The sequence below is a fragment of the Uloborus diversus genome, chromosome 6, assembly GCF_026930045.1.
Source record: "Uloborus diversus isolate 005 chromosome 6, Udiv.v.3.1, whole genome shotgun sequence".
NCBI classification, from domain to species: domain Eukaryota; kingdom Metazoa; phylum Arthropoda; class Arachnida; order Araneae; family Uloboridae; genus Uloborus; species Uloborus diversus.
In genome coordinates, this window is record NC_072736.1 from 50,066,796 (window position 1) to 50,086,354 (window position 19,559).

Below are 19,559 nucleotides of genomic sequence, written 5' to 3' on the forward strand. Positions count from 1 at the left end.
GGGTTACGTGTATGTGTGTGTAGGCATGTGTGTTTGTGTCTGTGTGCTGGCATAAGTGTGTGGGTAGTTGTGTGTATGAATGTGTGTGTGTGGGAGGGGGTATGTGTATGTGTGTGTAGGCATATGTGTTTGTGTCTGTGTGCAGGCATGAATGTGTGGGTAGTTGTGTGTATGTGTGTGTAAGTTTTTGTGTGTGTATGTATGGGTGTCTGTATGTATGCGTGTGTGTATGTGTTTGTGTATGTGTGTGTAGGTGTGTGTGTGTGCGTGTGTGTGTAGATCTGTATGTATGCGCGTGTGTATAGGACATGGATGCAACCTGGAAACGGCTTTCGCTATAGGAGCAGCATCGTGAGGAGCCCGTCGACGGTGATGGTGCGGAGGGTGGCGGGGGGAAAAATCAAAGGAACGTCAAAAACAGTCAAGTGAAAACAATAAGCAATCGTGATTGCTCAAAAAAAAAAAAAAAAAAAAAAAAACCTAAAAGATAAGAAACAAGGTAGGTGCTGTTTAATACCATCGTCCTATTGAGTAAAACCAGTAATTTGATAGGTTAGATATTCCTGTTTATTTAGTTCTATTGAAATCCTCTGCCACTTTCGCATTAATAACATAATTCAATTCAAATACCGTAGTCGTGCGGTATAGTAGAACTGTAGTTGAGAACGCACGACAACGGCATTTGAATTGAATTATAATGTTATTAATGCGAAAGTGGCAGAGGATTTCAATAGAACTAAATAAACAGGAGTATCTAACCTATCAAATTACTGGTTTTACTCAATAGGACGATGATATTAAACAGCACCTACCTTGTTTCTTATCTTTTAGGGTTTTTTTTTTTTTTTTTTTGCCGTATTCGGGTTTTAGTTTTTTCATCTTTTATTTTTTAGAGCTACAATTTCCGAGGGAGTGCTCCAAACCTCTTCTCCTCTACCATTATCAAGGACAAGTAGAATGCATCTTTAAGAATGCAAATTAGAAAAATTTCTTGTGGCGGGCCCTTGAATTACTCCTCCACGTCATATCACAAAAAGAACGTATTGAACTCCGTTTTTAGCACTACAATTGCAGAAGGAAATCCGCCTGACAACCCCGAACCACCCTCTTCTGAACATTATTGGACATAATGTTTGCGTTTTGAACGTTTCAATTTCAAAAAACGGGCGTGGGGAGGGAGTCGCACCGGAGCGCATAATATTACGAAAGTCAGTTAGAATTACAAATAAAGAAAATTTTCCTTTGATATGGGCCCTCAAATCTCCCCTTACTCTAACATCATCAAAAAGATCGTCGAAAACTGCATTCTTAGAGCTAGAAGTTCGAAAAATAGACAGGTGAGTGACACCGAACCTCTTCAATCCTAACATTACCAAAGATCGTCTAAAATGCGTTTTCAAGACTAAAAATTTCGAAAAATTTCCGGGGGAGAAACCCCCGGACCCCCTTTACTTCGGAGTTAATACTATTCTTAAGTAACGAATAAATACCTTTGTGCTGAAAATTCAAAAAATCAGTAATCCAACGTCAGTTGTGCTTTCTGACGTTGGATTACTGATTTTTTGAACTATTCTTAAGGTTTGGTTCATATCGGCTTCCTTTTAAATCAGAAGATCTATACAGCCGCCACAGAACAAACAGTACTTACAGAAATTCCACTTTGAGGCGACGATTATGCATACATTTGTTGAGAAAAAGGCTGTAACCTTCTCAATAATTTTTACTCTTATGATGAACTTGTGTCGCCTAGTAAAAATTCCTTAAAAAATGCTCTGGCATGTATCACCAATATCAGAAACATTATTGTTTTTCCCAGCCACTGTATATATAAAAATGAATGTTTGTCTGTATATGTCATCCATGGCGACCTGAAAACTATAGAACAAAAGAATGGATAAACGCATGAAGCGTCTTTCCAAAATGCGGGCATCTGAGGAGCACGCGGTCGCCAACTGGCTACATTGTAAACAGAAACGAGCTTGGCGAAAAAAGTTATTGACGTACTGAAGCATGCGCAGTGCGAGAGCAGAATACGTGTTTAATAGTTTTTCTTTCCGAAAGCGCGTGTAGTTGCTAATAAAATGTGACTGTGGATGCGCAATGTTTATCAATGAGGAAACTATTCCAAAACTAAAAGAAATTGATGAAGAGTTTATGTTCGTGTCAGGAGGTCCAGAAATTTGTTTATGATCATCGATAAATTTTGAAAAGAAAAAAACTTTCTTGAAAAAATTTCAAAACATAACACAGAATATACATTACTTTTAGCAAAACTGCAAATCCCACAAGGTGAGTTATATTATGAATATGTATTAATATTTGTATGCATTTTACAAAATAAATGTGCTATATTTTTTTCTTTATTATTGCAGTCTTAAATTTCAGTGTTCAAAATCTCGGCTTTCCTTACCAGGGTTGTTTGGCCAAAATGTTTACAAAAATTTTACAAATTGTTGGAAAATGTAAAACTTAATTAATGCAAACTAATCTGCAAAGCTTTAGAGATTAGTTAGATCAATAAATTTTCTAATTCATCACTATATTTAATGCAATTCAGGTTTGTTAATTATTTTTTTCTTTCTATTTTTCAAAATCAATGCAGCTTATTCTACTGAGTACATAAGTGTACAAGGCTGACCAACTAAGTTCCTTTGAATTACATGGGCCAAGTACTTCTTACAATTCAATACCCCAAAAAGTATATGTCAAACAAAACTTAATTCAATACCAAACTTGCTTGATTTGTGATATTACTTAATATGTTGATCTTTGGAATTTTTCAGCTATGTGATGTTCATTAGACTTGTGCTCCATTTATCTATACTTCAAATTGCTTTCTGTACTTGAGAATGAATGATTTAAATTTTACCTTGTTTTTCACAAAACAACTATTATCAGGAAATTAATTTGCAAGATTTATTCTTGATTATATATAATTATGTTTTAAATATCATAATAAATTATTGCTCTGATTAATTATTTATGCCAAAGCCTATTTAAGTATAGTTTTTCAAAAGTTAAAAGATTTTCAAAAAATATTTTTGCTATAGAAAGCTCTACTTATGGAAAAATTCAATTACAAGTTTTTGTTTTTAATTATTTAATTAATAATCATGAAATTAGGTACAACTATGAATATTTAACATTAATTGACAATCAATAAACAAAGTTTTTATGAATCTCAGAAAATAAAGCTGTTCTTCTAACAAATAGTGTTTAAACCAAATAAACCCATTTTGAACCAAAAAAACGTAGTTTAAGCTAAAAACTTTTTTCCAACCCTGACACTAACCTTATTTTACTCACTCATTTAAAAAGAAAATGAAAAATAAACCCTTACAATGTTACAAATACACAAAGACAAACAACTTCAAAACTTATTATAATACATACAGTTATTTAAAATTAAAGATATGAGAGATAAAAAAAATGTGATCATTTCACAAATCTTGAAAAAAGCGATTTATCTTAGTCGGCCGTAGCGGTATAGCTTAAAACAAATTTCGGAAGGGGACATGATTAGTTTTTAAACTTGCATTATTTATGTGTCTCAATGATATACTATTTTAATTTCTGAAGCTTTTATGTAAGGTAATGCAGGATTCTTTACTTACAACATTTTGTGTATGTTACCATGACTCTCAGTTATCAATATCGAGTTGGATTGACAGAGTTTTGCCCAAGATGGAGAAAACCCCTCTCAGTAAAAATACTTCTTTGCCGTAGTGGTAAAAATAGCTAGTTTCATTTACAAGGAAGTAATTTAATTTTCACTTCAAAGTGTTTTTTATAATGTTTGTAGTATATTTCATTTTTCTGTATTTGTTTTGAAACATAATTCCCAATCTATTTAATTTTATTTCAATAATCATTTTTAAAATTAAAATTATCAGAGAGAATGATTTATTATTAATGAAATTTCCAATATTCTGATTTTAGTCTCAATTGTAGTATGTACAAAATCATATTAGTTTTAGTATGCTTTTTGAAATCCTGCCAATTTTCCTAGTTGCCATTTTTTACCAGGTTTTTTCCAGTGTTCGTCACTATCTCGGCAAAATGCCAAACTCAACTTCGGAGAAAGAAATTATCAATGTATATAGAATCGGAAATAAACATCAACTCAGCTTACTCACCACATACTGTTTGGCTTTTGGAAAAATTTTTTGAGCAGTCACGATTGCTAATTGTTTTCATTTGACCATCCTTGATGTCCGGTTCCTTTTTCAATCCCACCGTCCTCTGCAGGCGCGGCTACTCCAGTCCTGAGCACTGTCCCCCCCCCCCTTCCCGGTAGCCGCTTCTCCTGGCCGGTGGTGTCCATGTCCTACACATACGCACGCTCATACACATACACACATGTGCCTTTACACACATACACGCCAACGTGCATTCACGCAGGTCTACGCACACACAAGCATGCACATGCACAACTAAACACACGTAACCGTCTCAGGCTTAGGCCTAGGACAGGAGCCATTTCTAGACACAATAACTCCAATCACTAGGGTCCTGTCGTAGCTCGTGATTGCGAAAAACTTGATTTAAATTCAAAATTTCAGAATTCAAATAATTTTTTTTCCCCATTTGTTTTAAATTTGACTCTTAATTTCCCGACTGCTCGAGGGCGACGCAAAGGAGGGCAATGTGTTTATCACTCTATGCATGTACGTCTGTTCCTATGTGACGTTCTAGGGGCTAAATGCCTTGGTCAATTTTGGTTATTCTTACATCAAACGATTTGTCTTAACATTGGGAGTGTCACTAAACACATGACAGTAATCAAAATTCACCATATCAGCAACCAGTTGCCATATTTTGTCATTTCGGGAACTACCTGCATACTGTCGCACGCTACCTGGCTACCTGCGTGCGACAAATGCAGGTAGTTTTCACTGCCTGAATTTTTTTGTTTATGAAGTCTACTACTTGGGATCTCAGTGACCGAGTGGTCTAAGCGATTGCTTCCCCCACTTGAGGCGGTGGGCCAAGGCACCCTCGCTCCGGACGTACTTTTCCCCTCTTTCTGATGAAAATTCTTTCATGTGTTCTTTATTTGTATTATGTACTGTAATAAAAAGTATCTTATGCGTAATGAAGGCAAGACACTCAGATTGTAGTCCTCATCAAAATAAACCCGTGCAATAAGCAGGGCCTGATTAACGCACGGTCCGGCGGGTCCGCGGACCTGGGCACCACAAATTTAGGGACACCAAAATGGCCTAGTCTAAATTCCCATACTTATTTTTTTCTTTAAAAAAAAGCTTATTTTACTTTTTCTCAACTTTAAGGAAGAAGGGGCTCAAAATTTTTTAAAAATCAACTCTAAAACTCATAAAGTTAAAAAAATTTCGCGTAAAGAAGTCGTTGTTCCTTAGCACTGGAATTTCAGAAAAATTACTCGGATGACATAGATGAACATTTTTTAGAAGAATTAACACATTTTAAAATTTTCGCAAACGTAACCCTTCTCCTGGAGAATGTTTTAAAAGGATAAGATCACTAAACATTACACATACACCGAATGTGGATTCACCCCTGCAGTTTCTTCTTACCTTGCCTATCAGCAGCTGTTCCAGTGAACGTTCCTTTTCAATTTTGAAAAGAATCAAAAATCATTTGATAAGCTGCATTTCTCAGGATAAGTTACAGGTGTTTTCCTTATTGACCACTGAAAATTCTGTGACATCAAACATAGATTTCGATTATTTGATCGACACATTTGCCTCTGTTAAAGCCAGAAAGAAGCCTTTTTAAAGCTTGCTGTCAGAATTAGTAAGATTTTTTTTTTTGCAGTTTTAAATTGTTTTTTTAACTCTTTTTCGCCTTAAGAGGCAACTGTGATTAGTTTGGTGACTATCAAGTGTTTAGTATTCAAATCCCAGGTTTCCTTTTTTAAATGTAGTAATGTTCCTTTAAAATGTAGTTTCTAGTATGAAACATTGACTTTAAAATTGTGCGGATTTTCTCATGGGGGAGGGGCACCAAATTCTACTCAGGACCTGGGCACCAGTTTGGCTTGATCGGGCCCTGGCAATAAGCACCAAAAAAAGGAACGTCTACTAATTTGATTTTCATCTCTAACATGGTGCATTTGTCGTGATTCAGAGGACTGAGTCTCAGGATGTGTACTTTCTCAACAGGCTTTTTTAGTTTTGCGAGAAAGATTTGATTGACATTTCCGATTTCGGGTCGTCATGAGTTATACAGGCTGTTTATATAGCTGTGCTGTGGTTGACTAAAGTTTTCGCATTTTTGCCGAAAGTCAAGCACATGTAGCTTTAAGCTAATTATCAGTAGTTTAGACCACCGCAATTTATTTAATAGACCTCACGATACAAACAAACTCTCTCAATGAAATGACAAGATTGCGAAATGTACCGTATCATAATCATAATAACTTAAGTCAATGAAAATTAACTAAAAAGTGTCAAAAAAAAAAAAAAAAAAACAAATAAATAAAAACAAAAACCCGACTGCGTAAAAACCGAAAAAAACTAGAAGGAAAAATGTATAAGGCCAGTAGTTTAGAATGTTATTAAGTACTACTGAATAACTACACCATTTAAATAGTTTTATAACCGTACACAGATAAGAAATCATAAATTCAAAAGCAGAGTAGAAGAATCAACAGTCTGGGCCCATTCCTTTCTGATTCAAGGAACCCCGTAAAATTTGAATAAGCCCTGACTGTTGATCCTTCTATTCTGCTTTTGAATTTATGATTTTTTCTTATCTGTGTACGGTTATAAAACTATTTCAACGGTGTAGTTATTCAGTAGTACTTAATAACATTCTAAACTACTGGGCTTATACAATTTTCTTTTTAGGTTTTTCGGTTTTTACGCAGTCGGGTTTTTTGTTTTAATTTAATAATTTTTTATTGTTAATTTTATCTTAAGAAGATAAACCTAGCATATTATACGACTATGTATTTACATTTCACAAAATATTTTTTTTTTTTTTATGAATGACACATAGCAGGACCCTAAGCAGTTGCCTGCATTGCCTGGCCTTGATGCCGCTCTTGATTAACAGCGTATTTTAGACGTTTTGAAAAAGAAAGTTCACATTACCATATAAAAAGGAGGACAATAATAGGAAATAATTGTTTGCAGTCCAATGTTGACCGGAATTAGGATCATTGTCAACAGACGTGCGGCTATTTAAAACACTTTTACTTGCATGTACTAGGTCTCACAAGACGCTTTATGAACTTGTGCCCTTCAAGAGAGATACATTCTGTTTTTGATGCACTGTGAAGGACAATTTAAAGCACCGGGAAGGAAGTTGCATCCAGGATGGGAATCAATCTCGCTACCTGGGGATCCAAATTTTTAATTTTGCCACTTGTTACTTTTGCTTTCGCTTCTCACTGCCTCAATTGGTGTTCTGGTATTTGCAGGGGCCAACTGGGTTCCTTGAGGGTGTCAACCTTGACTCTCAAGTGTGTACTGGTTCGAAGGCGTAAAACAAAGTGAAAGCACACGAGTTTTGAGAGCGGGGAAACAAAGGTGCACAGGTTTAAGGGCGCAAAAAAAAAAAAAAAAAAAAAAAAAAAAAAAAAAAATTGGGCGCACAGGTCAATAAACCATTTAGTTCTTTTTTTTCGTTATAAAAATTAAAAAGACTAATGATGGTATGCTTTTAAAGATTAATTGTAGTTTAAGTTGCATTGCTCTTAAAAGTATTTGCAGCAATAAATTGGAGGAAGAATTATGGAAGTATAGAATTTTAACATTTACCTTGGAATGTGTACCTCCAGTGTCAGCATTAATGTATTTTCTTAAACATTTTGCCGTATCCGCTGGTTTTGGAGGCGTATAAATTAAAACCAATTTTAAAAATAATGTAACTTGGATTCGCCTGCCTGAAATAATTGAAACAGTTGTCAAAGTAGAATAACGACCCAAAAACAATTCTCCGAAACAGCCTATTGACCAGGGTGCCCCTAGACAAACTCGAAGCAGAGTGTTGAACGCCAAAACTACAACTAGAAACAATCTACCACACCTGGATGACCCTAACATGTTTGATGATAGCCCGGCCCCTGAGATAGACGATTCAGCAGAAGTGAATAGTACACCAGAAATGGACAATTCACCTGAGTGAATATTTTTTTCTTTTCAGATGATATTGTTACATGTAAGTCAAGGGGCATCTGAATCCAGAAATGATCTACAGCTCCCTCAGATGCACTATGCAAAGTAAAGACAGACAAGTATTCGAATTTTATCGCAGAACCCACAGGAGCCAAGTAAGAACAGCACCTGCATTATATCTTTTTGATCGCAAATGGACACAGCTCCGCAAATGGACACAGCTCGGGCATGAACTGAATGCTGAACACCAAGTTATAAGAAACAATTTCAAATTACAGAAATCATTAAAGGATCAAGAAGTGTTTTCCTGGAAATTAAAATTTTTTAATTTCAATGTTCCAAAATAAACGCAGCGGCTTACCGCAAAGCAAATATATACATACCTTGTCTTATTTCTTGTCTTCTTTCAAAATAACGAATTGTTGATTGTAGAGAGCTTGTAGATAGTTAGGACAGGAGACCTGAAAACCGACAGAAAAGAAAGCTAGATAAATATCTAGGCAATCTACATTCCACCGGTCATCGGGATATCTCCCTTTATTTCGCATTCACAAAGCATTGTATATACACTGGTCCACAGGACTTTATACTATAAAAACATAAGTATAAACGAAGACGACGAAAAACCAACATTCCGAAAGATAAACGACATAAGTATAAACATATAAACAGTTAAATGTTCCAGAAAACCCAACATTCCAAAAGATAAGTATAAACATATAAACAGTTAAATGTTCCAGAAAACCTAAAAGAACTCCATCAGATAGGATACCAGTCCCAGTCATCACTCCCATCACCACACTGTCTTCCGTACATGGAGTGTCCATCTAAAAGATCAGATTCATATTTACAAACGAATGAGTAGATATTCTTGGTCAAGTGGTTAGTGCATCGGAAATAAATTTCTAGAACATCTTTTGTTGAACTCGGGTTCGATTCCCGAGGAATGACATATTTATATTTACCTCTTGTACTGACACCACTTACCTGAGGCTAGGTGAGGTGAGGTGAGGCAGGCTTTCAGTCAAGAGGTGAGGCTTTTAACAATGATAAACTTGAGGTAGGTAAGCGTTTTACTGGTGATTTTTTTCGGTTAATTTTTTTTTAGATCGGTTAAATTTTTCGGATCTTTTCTTCTTTGTCTCTTATGTATGTTTAATTATCAATATTATAACAATTAATATTATTAGTTGTTTCATTACAAATATTTAATAGTTTACTTTTAATACGTTAATATATAAATCTTTAAAAATTTACTTTGTGCCAACCCCCCCCCCCCCCCCCGTCAAATTTTTATCGATGATCCGCCACTGTATATATATATTAAATATATATTTTCAAATATACTATATTTGAACAACAAGAGATTTACTCTTACAAGTAAACCCCTGAATAATTACTTCATTACAAATAGGTAACTTCTATGCAGGTACCGATTTCAATCTCCATTTAAAGATAGGCATTTTTTGGCATGATTCTCAAACAATTAATACGATTTTACATGAGATTATGATAAGAAAACTGCCCTTTAATAGAAGCTGAAACCTTGTCTTTGGTGTATACGTAAAAAAAATTATAAATATACATAATTATATAAATAAAATTAATATATGTAAGTTCTGTTGAATAAAGAAACAAAATGTACCACGTATTTACTTCTAACTTCATCGACAGAGTCAACATTTTTTGATTTCTTCACGTTTTCGTTCATGGGAAACGAATGCAATATTAAGAGTCGCGAATATTCTTACATTGCAAAGTTGCAGTGCAACCCTTGAACGGGTTTTCCAGCTGCCGGGAAAAGCTCTACAGGCGTAGCCCAAATGCTGTTTGGCGACCGCGTGCTCCTCAGATGCCCGCATTTTGGAAAGACGCATGTATGAATCATTCACTATGACGTCATCAAATTAATCAATGACGTCATCAAATTGACCAACCGGCTGCTCTTGCGAACACACCCATATCCCTAACCGCGACGGCTAAGAGTGACTTAAAGCAGGAGTTAGACAATTCAACTCAGTTGTTTACGAAATTGCCATGTAAAAATATTGTGTCATGCATATATTGCAGGATTTCATGCAAATATATGAATCAGAAATGGAGTGACTGTGCTCTTTTTCTCAAACTTGATCTATGTTTCTGAAGTTGAGAAACTGATACTCTTTTAGGTCCAGTACTCATACTGCTTAGGCTTGTTTCATACCCTGAAAACATGGAGTTTCCTGACTTGGGCAAACATTGTTCTGTAACAACTTGTAATATGTTAGGTACGTTGAATTCTTAGGTTCAAAAAACTCTTTATATCTTGTTAAAATTCAAGCAAATTTATTTTTTTCATAAAAATATGTGTGATATTCGACTTAGTCACTTTTCAGTTAATTTGACATATTTATGTTTTTTTCAATGCATAGTATGTGTATGAGAAGGAAATATATGTGTGTCTGTGTGTGTGATTTAAAAATTATTATTAGTTACTTTTTCCTCTTTGTAAATTTTTCCCACTCAGCGAATTCATACCAGATAATTGTTTAGGTAAGTTTCGAATATTGATTTTTTTTTTCTTCTAAAGAATATAATTGAAATTAAAAAAAATCTAAAGATTTTTTTTCTCTTCTCTGCAACTAGGGAAATACTTATTTTTAAAACAATCTTGCTTAAAAACTGATGAGATAATTTAAAGGTGTTCACTGAGGTGTAACTTCTTTTAAATCTTCCATTTGTAAGAGCATTTCTGAGTGAGGTATCCTCTTAAATTTTTTCCCATAGAACATTCTTATCCGCTGTAGTATTTTTTTGTGAAGCAGCATTTACTTTTATGTATATATTTTTTTTATAAAAAAATTTCACATGCTGTAAGCCCCGTTTAATCGAGTAACGGATAAAGGAATAACATGCTTATATAAACAAAACCTCCCAGAACCGAATATTTTCCCACTGATGCAATGTTAAAGATCCCCACTATCAAATAATTTCCTCGGGTAATCAAATAACTTTGATCAGTTTTTGCAGAAAAAATTTCTGAGAAAAATTTTGAATAAATAGGAAATAAGTAAATAGCAATTATTGACATAAAAATATAAAACAATAATTTTTACTATGAAGGGGTGAGAAAAACATCCATATTCCACCAAAACATGTCCTCTATTCTAATAAAATTTCTATTGTCGTTGCCTTTACGGAAAAAAAAGAAAAAACCTATAAATTGTGCAGCCAATAAGTAATTAAATAGCACAAAGAAATATATATATTTCAGGCGATAATAAATTGACCAGTAATAAATGCAAAATACGGTCAGATGAGGAGGGATAAATAAGGGAACTGATGTGATATACCCCACCCTTGGCGACTTTTTCCTGTTGGCGCCAAGAAAGCGTCGCCAAGAAAACGATGTATGACGACATATGTCATACATCATTCTTAGCGATGCTTTTTTAGCGCCAACAGGAAAAAATCAGGTAAAAAAACATGATCAAAGCACTTCAGAACACAATATATATAAAAACTACATACATCACGAACAAAAAACATCACGAATATATGCTTCAAAAACGTACGGGGCCGGGGTTTTTCGTAAACATATTAAAATACAATGAAAGAAATTGTATTAATTACAAGTCGAAATTAATGTATTAATTGTTTTTTCATCATTTCTCCGGGATACGAGCCCTCGGTCTCATAGTACTTTCGTAATGAGACCTCGGCTCGCCGGCCCTGCCTCGGTCTCATTACGAAAGTACTATGAGACCTCTGGCTCGCCAGGACCTCGCTCCGCTCGGTCCGTTATCCCTCCGGCTGTTAATATACATTACAGTCGGAGTATGGTCACAATTATGTATATTTATGTATATTATGCATATTCATGTGTAAGTACACCCAAGGGTGGCTCCTTCCGTTCAGTGTACAATAATGACACAGTTTTAAGTGTGAAATATGCACCATTATTGTGCAGATTTATTAATAAAATTCAGCATTTTTAAGAGTACAACCGAAAGAACTTTCAGTTGTTAACATAAAATTTAGTACCTAAAGGAGGCACGTTAATGTCTAAATAATTTGTGGCATCGATAAGAATTAACTTTTAGAACAAAATAACCGAACTATTTTTGTAAAATTAATTAACATACAGTAAAAATAAAGTTAAAAGCTACAAGAACCCCTCAAGGATTTGTAAAAAACAAAGAATTTCCGAAGTGAGAATTTTTATGTGAATTCTAAAATAAAGAACTTACCTTTTTATGGTATAAATCCTCACACTCAGTCCAAAACAAAACATCATCTGACAATGGCGCGTTACAGATACACACCACGTTGGAGTTAACTTTTAATTAACCTTCAAGTTTGAAGAAACTGGCATTTTCTAATGTTTTTACTTCAAAACACTACTGAATCTAAACTAACACAAAATAAGCATTCCTGTAAGGTATATTGCACAAAACAACACGTATCTCTCCTGCGTAAAACCAAGTAAAGAACCCAAGTAAACAAGTTCGAACAAGTTTGCCTTCCCGTTGCCAACCACAGGTTAGTTTCACCAGGGATGCCATGCTTAAAAATTTATCGCCTCATCGGCGAGAAAAATATTTCAATTTTGTGCAAAAAATCGGATGTCGCCAAATGGGGGGGGGGGGGGGTATATCGCATCTGTACCTAAATAAGAGTTAGAAAAGTATTCCCAAAAGACCTTGAGCCAACAACCCACTATTACAGAACTTATAAAAAATACAGGTGCTAAAGCAAAGATTTCTGAACAGCTTAAATCTAGTTCTCTACACCGATCCTCGTGGAGTTTCTTAAAATGTTCCGAAAAATTTTGTTTAACTGAATTGCAGGTATGCTTATAAAGATCAAGGATGACTTTTAAACATTCTTGAAAGCTGCAAGTTAAATCATTGCATTAAGGGGGTTTTACTTTGGGGGTTGAGGGCTTTACTTTTTATCCATTTCTATTTGAAAATGAGGATAAAGTTTGCCTAACTTTTGATTTATTTGTTTAAAAGAAGTAAATTTTATAATTTAATTTTATGCTTAATGTGTGGTATTTAAAATGTTTTATTTCAACTTATTTTTCTATGAATATGTTATAGATTTTTTGCCCATGAAATGTGATGCCTGTTCTGAAATCTTTTGGTGAGTTCATATTAGTTGAAACTTCTTTTTTTTTATTTACAACTTATTTTAAAAAATCAGAAATTCTGTATACATTTTATTTGTTTGTTTAAGGCTGCCAGTTTTTATCCAGAACAGAGAATGACCTAAGATTAAAAAAAATAAAAACAATTGGATGCTATGGCACCAGCTCTGCTCCTAGATAATCCCTAGCTATCCTCTGTAGATAGGGGTGCCTCTAAGAAAATTTTCAGGGGAGTGGAAATCTCAATTTGCCTAATGGAGCTCCAGATTTTGGTGAACATCTGACAGAATCTGCCGAATCATCACACGAAATATGTCGAATAAGGAAATGTTTGAGAGGTCACAGTGACATACATACCTGCCAACCCTTCCAGATTTCCCGGAAGTTTTACGGATTTTCATGTCCTTTTCCATTTTTTCGACTATGAGCAAAATCTTCCATATTTTTTATGTTTTGTTGGGGAAAAAAATTGTATCTTGCCAATTTTTGCACTAACATCACTTTTGCAGAATATGGCACCAGGTTTTAGACCAAGCAGCCAAGGAGAGGTTGCTGTTGGAGAATCACAGAAGACGTGAGACAAAATTATGACATCACTCAGTGATACAGTGCATGACTTCTTTGGCATCCAATCAAAGCGAGCATCGGGGCAGGCAACTAAGGGAACGATTTCGGCGCCGTTTATCATTTTCTCGTTCAGTCAGTTCATGCTGTTTTGCTTCATTCGTTTTTTAAGATGAATAAATGTTATTTCCAAACTTTTAAAGAAAGCAATACAAGTAATCTTTACTAAATGAAAGTATGTTCAATTGATATGAAATTCATTACTAATTTCATATTGTTAAAGTAAAGAGGATAGGTGTCCTGTTTGATTTTATTTTCCGTTAAAATCATCTGGATAAAAAAAATGTTCTGGATTTTTTCTCGGAGGGTGGCAGATAGTCGGTGATCCTCCATCTGAGTGCTCCTACTTGTAGCTCTGGCTCCAATTTCAGAGATGCTGTGGCTCTATATATTTATGCCCAGATTTTGTCAAAATCCCTATTGCCAGGTCACCCCAGGGACTAAAAATGGTACATTCCTGACTAGTTTCTCTTAAAATTTAGTATTTTTTTCCTTTCCCCAAGTTTGACTTTTTGTCGGTAAAAGCTGGTTTTTGCACTACCAGTGGCAGAAACTGGCAAAATCTGAAACAGGTCTTTAATAGTTCCTGTAGGGGATGATGGTAATGAATGGTCCAATTTTTAATTTTAATTTTTGTAATTTTTTCTAGAAATTTTTTTTAAGCTCATAATGGGCTCTTTAGTTACTTTGCTTATTTACATAAAAAATTCATAAAAGTTGGATTAGAAAATGAAATTTCGCCCATTCATCAGGACCCTTGGGACTGAATGGGCCATCGAAGGTAATGAATTGGCCACTAAGTAAACTTAATGAAAATGTGGAATTACTAATCTTTTGTTTACTAAATATGAATAGCACTTGACATGATATGACACAAAAGCATACTGAAATAGTAAGTAATACACATTAAAATTTTATCAATGTTGAAAGGGATGCGATTAAATCACATATTAATTGTAGCAGAAAAATTGTTAATAAGATTGTAAGAAAGAAAAAACATAAAATATGCATAAAAATAATATTGAGTCTAGAGATGGAACGAAGCTTCCGCGACACGCCTAAGCTTCAATATATTGGCCTATAACTATTTATAATGTGAATATATTGATTTTAGAATTACTGTATGAAAAAATATTGTCTTCTAAGTTATGCACAATTGTACCTTACAATAAAACTATGGTAATTTCAAAAAAATTCTTAGGTTGGAGTCTTGAAAAACCAAGTAGACTAGTGAAAGTAACAATTGGAGAAAACATAAGTACCTTTTTTTAGGAACATTAATAAGAGTGTACTGCCTCGTATATCGTAAACGCTCATTTAAATCTTATTGTTTCTTCAATCATTTGTATTTTTTTTAAAAAAAGATGAGAAAACATTTACTCAACGAACGTAGATTTGATGTATTTATTTTGTTGTTATTATTTTCTTTTGTATGAAAAAGAAAACTTTTTTTTTTTTAAATTAAAGAAAATGTTTAAAACATTTTTGCTTATCTTCAAATCTTTTACAGCAAAGATCACTTCAACTACCTAAATCATTCTTGCAAAAATGCGTATAAAAAAGATGTACAGGTGCCTGTTTGTCCTCTCTGCAACAACCCTGTTCCATCCAAAAGAGGGGAACAGCCTGACATTGCTGTAGGTCAACATATTGATCGAGACTGTCAAGCTGATCCAGCGATCGCCCAAAGGAAGGTAATGTTATAAAATCATGTAGGGAAAAAGGGGGCACATGTGAACTTTTTTTTTCATTTCTTAATTTGTCAGAAAATATTTTCAGTTTCTCACAGAAAACGAGTCCTCAGATTGAATAGTCTTTTCTTTGTGCCATGGAATTTTTTCTGATTTTTTAAAAAAAATATTTTTACACTTTATGGAATTTTTTTTAAATGTCTTCAGTTGTTCACATGTGCCCCCCATAGGGGGCACATGTGAACAGAAAGCAAAATGCAGGACAAGCATCATATTTCAAAGAAAAACTTGTTATGATGAAGCATATATGTATATACTAATTACATTCAAGGGCTTGCAACCTATACTGTCAGTTTGAATTGCACAGTAGCTGTTATTAAGAATATATTTTTTTCTGAACTACAGAACTTTGCTCACTTTCAAATTGAAAGTTTCATAGCATGTTCTAATCAATAGATTGACAAGGAAAAAATATTATAAGACTACTAAACAATACAAAGAATATTTTATGTGTAATCTTGTTATATAGTACATTTAAGTTTCATACAGAATATGATGATGAATTAAAAAAAAAAAATTCTAAATTCTAATTAAAAATTTTTAGTTAAAGGAAAATATTTTATCTTTATTTTCCGTGCAAATATTATACTATACCACTAAATTTTTAGCCAACTGTTTAGTAATCAACAAATTAAAAAAATAATAAATAAATAATTAGTAATTATGTAATAATAATTCAGGGTGGCGACAGATCAGGGAAATCAGGGAGATCAGGGAAAAGTCAGGGAACTTTATCACTCAGGGAAAAATCAGGGAAATATCAGGGAATTTTGAAAAAATAACAAAAAATCAGGGAAAATTGATCAAATGAAGAAAAAAAAATTTTTTTTCCTTGCAAAATGAAATACTTTGGTTCCCTACGAATTTTTCGCCAATTATTTGTTTTAAGAAAGTAAAATTAATGAGGTACGATTATACATTGCTGAATATTTGTGCATCTTTTTTCCTCAAGGTCAAAGTATTCAATCTTAGGATGAGCTTTTTAAGATTGATTCTGTGTCTGTAAAGTTGTTTATTTTACTTAGCTTGAATTTTCCTTCACGCATTCCATGCTATGTAAAATAAACAACCCAACAGGCAAAGAGAAAGCCGTCATTAATGACTTTGCTCCCTTGCTTTTACTTATTATTGTCTTGAAGTAATTAGCATACTAATATATCACGATTTCAAGAAAGGATTTTTATTTTTTAAATTAATGTTGAAAAAATCTTTAAAGTTATCACTTGGCATTTTTAATTTAATTGCTAAAATTAATTTTGACTTTTTTTTTTTGTTTTGCCATGTTATTATTCCCTGTTACTTCAGATTATCAAATATCTTGAAAACTAATTTCTGCAAATACTGCCATTTACCTGCACACGGTGCAGTATTTTTTACGTTAGTAAAACTACATTACTTCTATACATTAACTATCACTTGCTACTCTTGCAGTAACAATTATACTACTTGAAAGTTCAGTTCAAGATTATTTCCATTTAAATTTTTTAGTTTTATCATGATTAGATATGTCTTTAAGAGTGGTTTTAATAAGTTCTCTTAGAATTCTTATGTTAACTGGTTCCTGGAAGTGAAGTATTTGTTTTAGATTTCCTATAATATTTCTCGGTCGATAATTTAATAACTATTTTTACCAAAAAAAGGAGCATCTTTTCAAAAAAATATTTTAATTAACAGCTTAAACCGTTTTAAATGCTGCATTTTATTTAATATGCAATGCCTTTCAGTAGGGCAAAGAAAGGAAACCATTATCATTGGCATCGTAAATCAGGGAAATTTGGTGAACTTAATCAGGGAAAAGTCAGGGAACTTTTTTTTCCTGTTCCTGTCGCCACCCTGTAATTGACAATAAATTTACAAGCTGATTTCAGCAAAACTATAATTATAAATCTCTACATCTCTTTTAACACTTACAACAAGACTACACTAATATTTATATTTGCGGAAAGAATATGGGAGCTGTTCACATGTGCCCCGACATCTACCTCAGAACTAATTTTCAAAAATATAGAATTTTTAATTTAATTACAAAATTTAAACACTGGCATAAATTTACATGAATGTTCTTATAATGGTTCGCAATAATTAAATTTAGCTTATTAGTTAGTTTAAAATATGTTTTTACACAAAGAAGACAGTGATAAAAGTACATCAGCATCTGCTAAAACAAAGAAGCTGTCACCACAGGAGCATAAACTGGCTCCTTGCTCTGGAAGTTTGGTTAAATAGTAAAGCTGGTACTGCTATTACTTGAGAATTTTCTAAGATTTTTTGCTTCATGTTTTCCTAGTAAAACATACCATGATCACATGTGCCCCGTGCTCACATGTGCTCCCTTTTCCCCTATGTATATTTTTGTTATTCTCCCCTTTAAATTTTTTGGTTTTTATTTTCTCATTTAAGTTTAGTAAAACACAAAAAACAGTTAGTCTTAAAAAGTTTTAATTTTGTATATACATTCAAACCTCCATATATCGAACTTCCACATATCGAAATTTTCTATGTATCGAACTCTCATTAAATTTCCAAGTCCATTATATAGAAAAACTGATTCTATTTTTCGAAAAACTCTCTGTATATCAAATGTTTTTTTTTCGAGATATTCGGAAATTTTTTCACTTTTATACTGTTTGCCGCATGAAAAATGAAGGTTGGAGAAAAAATGAAATCCACTTAAGGTCGCTACAAAACTCATAAGGAAGCTGGTGTTGGGAGGGGTATGCGTATAGGTCACTGTTTTGTTCTGGAGTTCTAAAATTCCCACAAGTTTATTTCATCTTGGTTGCAACCAGCAATACAGTAAAATCAGTTTCAAGCTGTCCCTTTTGTCCGTTGATTATCATTAATGGACCTTTTAGCTTCAGTAAAAATTACACCAATTAAATTGTGTTTTATACATTCTTTTTGATTTTTTACATTTCTCTCGATTACATTGTTAAAACTAGAGTGTCTACTATTATAAGAAATTTGTAAGCTGCAACAAAAGTATTGAAACTTACTAAAATCTTTCACTCAAAACCATGAAACTGAAAATACAGTAGGTTTTTTAGAAACTATGTAGCACTCAGTAAATGTTTCAAATTAATTCCTAACATAATAACTTTCATTTAATCTGATTGTCATGTAAATTAGATATTAAGTTTAAAACACAAGAAATAACTTAAATTTTAATATTAACTCAGAGCAATTAATGATAAGTTAGGATCGCTTCTATATATCGAAATTTCTATACATCGAATTGTTTTCCACAAATTTGCTACTTTGAAGTGTGGAGGTTCAACGGTATACAAGTCTTATGTGATCAAATTGTGCACCTCACTTTTTTGATTTGATTGACTGTTCCAAAAGGAATGTTTACACTCTTTGTGGCAAATCAATGTTAATTTCAAGTCATTTTGTGTATCAAATTTTTATTTCAAAGGCTATCTTTATGCAGATATTTTGTGATAACTATTTCATGCCACTTGGCAAGTGTTGTTGACACTGATCTCTTTGTACCTTCTTTTTTACTTTTTTGTCAACAGTATATTGTCTTTACTGTAACAAACGATTACAGCAATAGCGAAAACGTTTACAATAGTGAGTTTTGATTTTCAGATTATAATGCAAATCATTTTTTTAGCTTTAAAAAAAGTCTTACTCAAAATATAAATAAAGCACTTTGAATTACAGAACCTAAAACTTTCAATTTTTATAAGTTCTAAAAATTTGTTTAGAATTTTTTTATAATTCATTTTTATTTCATTTTTCTATTTATTCATTTTTAAATAATAATTTTTTTACTGTAAAATCAACCCCATTTTCAAATAATTATTTAGTAGTTTTGCAATTTTATTTTATTATTTCATTTTTAATAAAATATTTTAGAACTAAGTAACATACACATTAGGGTGGTCACAAAAAATTGATTTTTGAATTTCTTCCGCGGCACGTCCCTAAAATGTGCCAATGGAA

At 33.2% G+C, this 19,559-nt stretch overlaps 1 protein-coding gene across 1 annotated transcript in view; it reads left to right on the plus strand.

The window, feature by feature from the left end:
* Positions 1-10,136: 10,136 nt before the first annotated feature.
* Positions 10,137-19,559, plus strand: part of LOC129225295 (AN1-type zinc finger protein 2A-like) — a 37,443-nt gene continuing 28,020 nt past the window's right edge. Inside the window, exons 1-3 of the mRNA XM_054859884.1 lie at positions 10,137-10,369; positions 13,187-13,229; positions 15,368-15,551. Coding sequence (XP_054715859.1) covers positions 10,315-10,369; positions 13,187-13,229; positions 15,368-15,551 — 282 coding nt within the window. The 5' untranslated portion in view covers positions 10,137-10,314. The remainder of the gene's footprint in view (positions 10,370-13,186; positions 13,230-15,367; positions 15,552-19,559) is intronic.